Source organism: Lactuca sativa, chromosome 1 (assembly GCF_002870075.4).
Source record: "Lactuca sativa cultivar Salinas chromosome 1, Lsat_Salinas_v11, whole genome shotgun sequence".
Lineage (NCBI taxonomy): Eukaryota > Viridiplantae > Streptophyta > Magnoliopsida > Asterales > Asteraceae > Lactuca > Lactuca sativa.
This window is the reverse complement of record NC_056623.2, coordinates 195,177,199-195,185,927: the sequence shown is the minus strand read 5'-3', so window position 1 is coordinate 195,185,927 and position 8,729 is coordinate 195,177,199. Positions and strand designations below refer to the sequence as shown.

The 8,729-nt window shown below is 33.9% G+C and overlaps 1 protein-coding gene across 1 annotated transcript; it reads left to right on the top strand.

Moving 5' to 3' along the window:
• Positions 1-727: 727 nt before the first annotated feature.
• LOC111881059 (DUF724 domain-containing protein 6) lies at positions 728-6,125 on the top strand. Its single transcript, XM_023877449.3, has 7 exons — positions 728-1,432; positions 2,287-2,457; positions 2,591-2,729; positions 3,193-3,296; positions 3,865-3,961; positions 4,537-4,653; positions 5,356-6,125. The coding sequence occupies exons 1-7, from the start codon at positions 878-880 to the stop codon at positions 6,018-6,020; spliced, it is 1,848 nt and encodes a 615-aa protein (XP_023733217.1). The 5' UTR covers positions 728-877; the 3' UTR covers positions 6,021-6,125.
• Positions 6,126-8,729: the final 2,604 nt, after the last annotated feature.

Here is an 8,729-nt window from a genome sequence, read left to right as displayed (position 1 = left end):
TATAATAGATTTGATTTGATTTTCTCTAACAAATCTTTTAAAGAAAATGTATCACTTTTTATTTTCCTGGTGTCATCCTCAAAAATTATGATTTCCTCTTTCTTTTTCAGTTAAAATGGTTATAAAATGCTTTATATTGTATGAGCTATAGTGGACTTTAGACAAAATTGGCGAGTGCTGAACACCCTCATGCCCTTGTAGTGTCTCCGCCACTAGCTATAGGACCCTATAGTTTCAAGATTTGTACCTGACTCTTCCCCGTAACAAATAGAGAAATTAAATATCTTCTTATTTTTTTCCCTATAAATCTCCTATTCAATTAAATGGTGACATGTGTAATATTTTAATGCTCATTAAATAAAGGTTAATGATATTTTAATATATTAATATGACATATATCATCGTTTAATAGAAAATTTTATAATTGGCGTTGATGTGGCTCGTATTATTTAGAAATTTGAAAAGTATTACCATTGATAAACCCCTTAATTTTGCTTAAATGTTTTTTTAGAAAGCGATGAATAGGATTATATATATATATATATATATATATATATATATATATATATATATATATATATATATATATATATATATATTTTCCTTTTTAATCAATATCCCTTATTCTTTTGAGAGTAATCACATGTACGTACAAAAAAAAGGAATAATTACAGCAGTCAACACAGGTCTTAAGTTAAAGACGACAAGACGATCATCACGGGGGAGTCATCCGGACGCTATCCCGCTATAAACCTCCCTACAAAGCAAATTAGAGGCCGATTTCATAGCCATCTCTCTTCAATCCTTCCCATAAATGACGCACTAATCCCAAAAAACCCCATTTTCACCCCTTTGTTGCACCAAACACAACTCAACAATGGAGTTTGATCCGTTTGCGAAAGGATCCACTGTAGAAGTAAGCAGCGACGAAGAAGGCTTCCACGGTGCATGGTACGTCGCCACCCTGGTGGACATAGTAGAGGCTTCACCGACGAAGAAAAAAAGGTCATCCAGCGAGAGGAATAGAAATAGGAAGAAAGTCGGGTATTTGGTAAGGTATGCTACATTGTTTGAGGAAGATGACGCCACTGTGCCTTTGACGGAGATCGTACACCCTTCGTACGTAAGACCTTTACCCCCGCGTAATCCTCGCCGTAAGAAAGACAACAAGGCGGGGGCAGAGGCGGAGACGGAGGAGGGTAGTGGTGGTGGTGATGGTGATGGTGATTTTCAGCTAAACGATGTCGTAGATGCGTACCTTAGAGATGGGTGGTGGATCGGTGTGGTATGTAAGGTGATCGTCGTCGACGGAGAGATGTCAAAGTATCTTATTTCGTTTGAAAGCCCGCCGGAGGAAATAGAGTTCGAAGCGTCGCAGATACGACTTCATGTTGACTGGACCAAATCCGGCTGGAAGCTCAGACGACAGAAGGTATATTTCGCTTTCAATGGCAGAAATCGCTTAAAGGGTTTTGACGCATGTCTAAACCCGGTCATATATGTTTTTGAGTGTTTTCTTGAATAGGGTTTACTGTTTCTATTCGAGTTTTATGCCTGAAATAGCTCCTTTTTTATCTTAAATTTAGGGTTCTCATAAAAAACAAGTACATCTCGAAGTTTTCTTGTAAAACTTGATCATTTAAAGAATGTTTTCTCGTTACATTGTTATATAATGTTCTAAAAGAACGTCCGATTTGCAGAAGGTAGAAGGGTTCCGACGTTACGTTACTATGGCAAAATCTTTTGATCAAAGCGTAAAATCAAGAAAATCTTTAATTATGTGTTTGTTGAGAATCTTTCTAGACACTTCTTTTTCCAAACAATAGATTGAGAGCGTCAACTCCTACTTTTGTTTTTCTCCATTTTTTAGTTGGAAGAAAAAAGTACAATTTTGTAAAGAGTGGTATTTTTTCTTTAAAAAGTTAAACAATTTTCAGTAAAAAGTTAAATCCTAACCAAAGTTTTTCTCTTTTTAGTCTATTTTTTTCGAATTTAGTAAAAAAAAGCATTTCTAAAAAATTTAATCATTTTTGGTAAAAAGTTTGGACTTAACCAACCTTCTTCTCTATTAAGTAATTTTTTTCTACATTAAATAAGACAAAAAATCATATATAGCTTCCTGGATAAGGACTATCTTTATAAGTCATTCTATCTTTCTCTATTTAGTTGTTGTTTCAACATTAAGTAAAAACGAAACACTCACATATACCTTACTAGAAGAAGTAAAAAAATCTATACACAATTTCTATATTTGAAAAGTAATTGTTGTTTTTTAATCTCACGCAGAAGCCCAATCAGGAATCCACTGATAAAAATACCACACATACATCAGAGTCCAACAATGAGTCTCATTCCGACTTCATCACTCCTAACAAAGTTTCAATGACTGATTCACCTTACCTAACCGTTGGACAACGGCTTTCAACTAAAAAGAGAAGTCATTCACGAAAAAAAGCTGTGAGTGGAATTTTCTCTCTCTCTCTCTCTCTCTCTCTCTCTCTCTCCATATTTGCAATGTAGTTTGTGTCTCTACTCATATGGACAATGTACCTTGATTTGTGTCAATAATAGCAATTTACTTTGAATTTAGGTAACTAATGCTGAGAAAGTTGGTGTGGTGAATGGTTCGATTACATATCGCAGGACTAGACGAGTTGTGAATGTGGATGAAGAAGAAGAAGAAGACTTGCATGGAAATTTTCAATCTTTTGTTGTTGTGGAAAACTCAGGTTTCGTTTGTTTGTTTGTTTTTAATGCCTGGTTAGTGGTTAGAATTTAGCATCAACAAGTTAGTAGAATTGCCATTTAGAAATAGCAACTTACTTTCGTTTTATTTGTTTATTATAACATCTTGCTTTTTCATTTTTTGTTTTTAAGGCATTAATGCTTTGAAAAGTTTACCCAATTATAGTGTTGTACTTTCCTCTTTTTTTTTTTTTTTTTTTTTTTTCCTACCAAGACATTGTAGTTTGAAAATATGACGATGAAATTTGCTTTGTATTCAAATAACATTGTGATAATTGGGTAGTTTTTTGAAAGTACAATGTTGTAAATGGGAGAAATGAAAGTAGGATGCTATGATAAACTAATTAATGAATGTATGTGCTATTTCTTGCATTTAGCCATAAGTTAATATATCTTCTGTGATGTGCGAAATGAATGGAATCTAATATCATATGGATTATGGTATAGGGAGCAAGGGAAACACTGAAGATATGGTCTCCATGATTGAAACAAATGGAGCACAAGATAAAGATCAAGAGTTACTTCTCTTGGAGCAAGAGATGATTACCAATGTAAATTGTATTAACATTCTGATAAAGTAAAATTGTGACTAATGAAATTCAAAATTTCTTTTTTACTTAATAGAGAATGTCACGGAAATGAGGCTTTCCCCATTAAGTCCTAACGTTTTACAAATTTGACATTCTTTATTCTTAGCTTTCCATTTTTTATAAAGCTTTTACTTTCTCAAATATTTCACACAATTTTCCACATATAGTGATGTCTGGAAAAATGATGTCTAAAAGATATTTAAGATTATAACTGCTCATTTGGGAAAATGGAAGGTAAAATAAACGAGGCAAATGTTTGTTTTCTTTAGGACATAAAGGGGATAACGTTATTTCTGTGATTTTTTCTTTTAAGTTGTGTTCTTTCTGCTATAAGTCAAAAGGAACTAGTTTCTAAGGATCCAATTAAGTCCTTTATTTGAAAAGAAACAAGTTAACATGTTTTAGGAAGGTCAAATCTAGTTTAAAGTGCGAATTTGAAATATGATTCTTTTGAGACAAAACAAAATTTAAAACATAGATTTCGTTTGTACAAAGTTAGATCTCTGATCTGTTAATTTTTTGTTAACAGGAAACTACCGAAACACAAGATGGCAATAGCCAGCTGAAAAGAAAGAGGGGAAGAAAATCAAAGTTACCATTTCAATCGCCAAATGATTCGTTAGAAGGTGTGGATAAAGTTGTTATGTTCTTTTTAGAGCTTTAATCATCTAAAAAACCAAAATATTGTTTCAAAGCTTTAACGGCTTATTGGGAACAGGACTTAATCTGGTAAAAACGGATGTGTTTTTATACTTAAACTTAAAAAGAAGTTATAATAGAGATTGCTTGTCATGGAAATGAGGCTTTCCACATTAAGTCCCTTATTTGCTTTTTCCTTTATTTTTGCTTTCAGTTTTCCAATGTTTTCTAGTTTCTACTGTTTTCTCAAATATTTTTTAAACATTGCTTTTATCCAGAGAACACTTTATTGAGAACATAACGGGGAACGAAAAGAAACATGGCTTAAATGAATATATAGAAAAATTGTTTCTACTTTCATCATTCTATCGATTTAGCCACTTAGCTAATTTATGTAGTGATTAAACCTTTCTACATTTTTTTTTGACTGCTTAAAAAATCATTTTTACCTGTTACGTACCCTGTTTTGGAAAAGGACCAAATACAATTTTTAAGAAAAATATATAACATACTTCCATCATTTTATCGATTTTAACAACTGAACTAATATTTTCTCATGTAGATGAAGATCAAGAAGCAGGGAAGAGGGGTTCTTCTGGTGTTCATGAAATCACTACAGAAGATGAGCAACCACTATCCCTCTGGTATCAAGGGATGCAGCCTCTACCTGTTTTCAAGAGTAAGCTAATTTGTTTCGCCATTATACTTTCTATTTTCCTTTTTTTTTTTTTTTTTTTTTTTTTGATATTTTCACTTGTATAAAGCAGTATTAAAAGTAGCTAATGAGGACATGGATTTGTTAAAACTAAAATCCATGAAAAAGATATTTGTTTAATTCTGCAATGTATAATAGCAAAAAACATTGTAGACATTTATATCTAACAACTTGACTAGCTGGAAACTATAGATTCATTATATAATTCATTAAGGAACTTACACAGGTTATAAAAATGTCGTATTAGAATCCTGTTTTGTGTGGTTTCTAAAACTAGAAATAACACCAAGTGCAAATTGTTGAGTTTTTTTAAAGGGCCAAATTGGTACTATCATTTTTTTGTGTATTATAACATCCTACTTTTATTTCTATTATATAACATTATATTTACAATCCTTTTCTTATTAAGAAATTGCATTTCGAAAAAGTTAAAGACATTATACATTGAAAGAAATCCAATCACAAGAATGATTTTTTTTCCTTACATTTGGATAACATTGATTGTTTGGGTAGATTTTTTTAAAGTTAAATGTCTTAATATTAAGAAATGAGAGCATATAATAAACAAATCAATGAAAATACAATGTTATTTCTTGTACTTAACCCTAAAAACATGTTTTTTTTTTTTTTTTTTTATCGTCTAATATTGGTTCTTATCCTTCTTAGAGAGTTCCTGTTATACCACTCTTGATCATGATGAACCAATCGATGCATCCAATTCTACCATGGTCAACGACAGTCAAACCACCAAAAACCACCGCGTTTGGCCTTTCGTCAAGCGGTCTCCAATCTGGGCCACCATCGAATCTACCGAATTATTCCAAAACTTATCCCAAAACCCTCACTTTTCTCCATTATGGGAAACCAAAGAAGATTGCAGAGAGGGTTTAGCAATCGCTCACATGGTAACATTTGCAAATGTGGTTCAACGCACCACAAACCTCCAATGGACCGATTCAAACCATCTCATCAAGAACACTTTGGAAACTTTAGTTGACTTGGAAGCCAACGGGTTCGATGTGGGCCCAGTTCGGGCCCGTTTGGATGAATTGCTCGCTAACAAAGATGAAGCGGGCCGGCTCGAGGGTGAAATGAAAGAAGCTGAGAAAGAGGTCGAGAAGTGTAACCGTGAAAAAATGGCGATTGATGAAGAGATTAATGGGCTTGAAAGGAAGATGAGGGAGGTGGAAGAGAAGATGGTGAAAGCTGTGGCAATGAAGAATGTGAAAGATGAGGAAGTTATGGTGGTTAGATCCAAGTTGCAAGTTGTTTCAAAGAGGATTGCTGATTGGAAGTTGGCTTTTGAGGAACTTGTTGGGAGTCCTTTGTGAGTAATTGTTATTATCTAACTTTGCTGATGTGGGAAACTGGTTGTGGTTTGATTATTGTAATTGTTATTATCTAACTTTGCTGATGTGGGAGACTGGTTGGTGTTTTGTTTTGTGTTGGTAGGAATGTAAATTAAGCCTCTAGTAATCGGTAATCATCATGCTTCTATTTCGGTGTCTACATTGTTAGGGATCCAAAAAATGGTGCAGGAATGTCTTATCAATAGGGATGACTGGTACCGTTCTGGATTTCCAGAAAACTGAATTTGATCGAAAGTCAATTCTGAGTACCGAACCGAATTGTAACAGATATCGGTACTGTTTTTGATACTAGCACCGGTATCGAATCCTGATTTGTGATTTTAGAGTACCGAGTACCCTTCCATATGTTCAATTTGGTATGATTGAGTTCCGGTACGATATCGGTATGGAATCGGGATTTGATACCAAGTGTTCATCCCTACTTATCAATAAAGTTGCAGTAGTCTTCAACTTTTTCCATAAAATCCAGAACGTCATTTGAAAAAAGTCATGGTTTGGACCGTTACATTTTTATAAACTAATTTTTTTAACCATGTGTTAATCTCTGGAAACCCACTACCTATATAGATCAAGAGTTGGTTCAGGGTTGTGTGTGTAAACCTAACCCGTTGCACTTGAGTTTTATTTAACCAGAGAAAAAAACGGAAGCGAGAGGATTTGGAAAGATTTTTGTTTCTCGAGTTTCATTTTAGGAGAGAGGAAAAAGAAGGGAAAAGAAAATTCAAGTTAATTTTAGAGTAAATTACATGAATGGTCCCTATGGTTTAGGGTAATTTGCATATTTGGTTCTTAATTTAATTTTTTAACTCGGAATGTCCCTACTGTTTGTTTTTTTTGTTTCGCATTTGGTCCCTGTCTTACCTAAAAAAACTATTTTGCCATTGGTTTTCTAATTTATTTAAATAAACACACTCCTAACCCCACACATTCACCTCACCTTACTACCTCACCATTTTCTCTACTTAAATAATAGTCTTTTTAGATAAAATAGAGACCAAACGCGTAACAAAAAAAAACTGTAGGGACCAAGCGTGTAACAAAAACAAACAGTAAGGATCTTCCGAATTAAAAAAATAAGTTAGGGATCAAGCGTGCAAATTACCCCACCATAGGGACCATTCGTATAATTTACTCTTAATTTTACCTATAAACTATCCTCCTAAATCCGAAGGAACCAGAGAAAGGAACGGAAGATCGATTCCTTTCTTTTCTTCTCTCATGTTTTTTTTTTTCTTTTCTTTAGCGAACTCAGGAGCGGTTACACTCCGATGAAGAAGCATTGTAAATGGAAATGGATGGTGTTGAATGGTAGGGAGGAGGCGACATTGTTGGCCGACGATAATGATAGATTAAAGGGGAGGGGAGGAGAATTGTGGAAATAGCAAAGGACGGCGATGGTTGAGAAAAAGCAAGTGGAATGGGAAATGTCGAATATTGTGGGGTTGGTGGTGTGGGTTAAATATAGGTTGTATTACAGTTTTGGTCTACTTGCATGTTTGAAATCTATTTTGGAATATCGTTGCATATTTTTTATAAAAATGCTAAAACCATTTTTAGAATATTACTTACTTGTCTATTTTGGCCACTAAAATTCCATTTTAGCACTGAAAGGTCCTTTTTTTTTTTTTTTTTTTTTTTTTTTTTTTTTTTTTAAATCAATTTAACCGGATATAGCCTATTTCTGATGACTATGCTATTTTCATCCATTGTGGCCTTATACTTGATATATGTGTCGAAGGTAATTCGTAAATTTGTGGCATTATACCAATTTCTAACCTTTGCATGTGAAGTTGTGCGAAGAACAGGAAATTAAGGTGGGCAAATCTTCAGGGCCACAACCAACGGACCTCAAGTCTTGCAAGAAACAAATTTTGGTTCTAGTTAGTACGATGATTCTAAAGGCTACATTGTTCATTGACGCTTCGAGGTGACTACATATCACTCCTTGCTTCTTTTCATGATGTAGTTATATATTTCCTTGAAATCTACTCAATGTCTTATACAAAAAAATTGACCCACATTGATTAGGTTACGTGTTGATGGCACCCAATAAGATAAGCAACCTTATGAATGGTGGAATTTTCATTCATCAGCAAACTATACCCTTTAATGGTACCATTAGAGTCATTTCCTAATATTACGTATCATTCCTCTTTAATGGTACCTAAAAATACCACCACACAAACATATAACAACATGCATACTAGGTCCACAACCATCGGACTGGATTACTCATGAGCCCACAACATGAGTCTGACTTACCTTTCTAGCCTACAACTCATGTCTGGATTGGTCCGAGTTTGTTGTGTGACAACCCGATATTTCAAATCAATGTAATGACCTAAAAGTCAAGTATTGTAACCTTTGTTTAATATAATAAAGATAGCGTCAAAAATGAAGTGTGCAAAAGTCTCAATTGGATTGAATAGAACGATAGATACCGTTTCAATGTTTTCAGAAATATAAAGAACACTCAAATCCGAGTTATAACGAAGAAGTTATGACCAATCAAAGATCCGTATCAAAACCGGTAAAACAGTGTTAAGTGTAAAACGCGAAATCTCAATAAAATACTTTTTCGCCTTAGGTATCTAAACGAAAGTCATAGATTACGTTAAATCGTGAACTTACATAAAAAGAACGCCCAAATCCAACTTCGTATGAGAAAGT

Bases quoted from the DNA above. Each gene is read 5' to 3' on its own strand.
- LOC111881059 (XM_023877449.3), top strand. From the start codon at position 878: ATGGAGTTTGATCCGTTTGCGAAAGGATCCACTGTAGAAGTAAGCAGC. The intron at 2,730-3,192 runs GTTTCGTTTGTT...ATTATGGTATAG, and splicing joins TGTTGTTGTGGAAAACTCAG to GGAGCAAGGGAAACACTGAA. The intron at 4,654-5,355 runs GTAAGCTAATTT...TATCCTTCTTAG, and splicing joins GCCTCTACCTGTTTTCAAGA to AGAGTTCCTGTTATACCACT.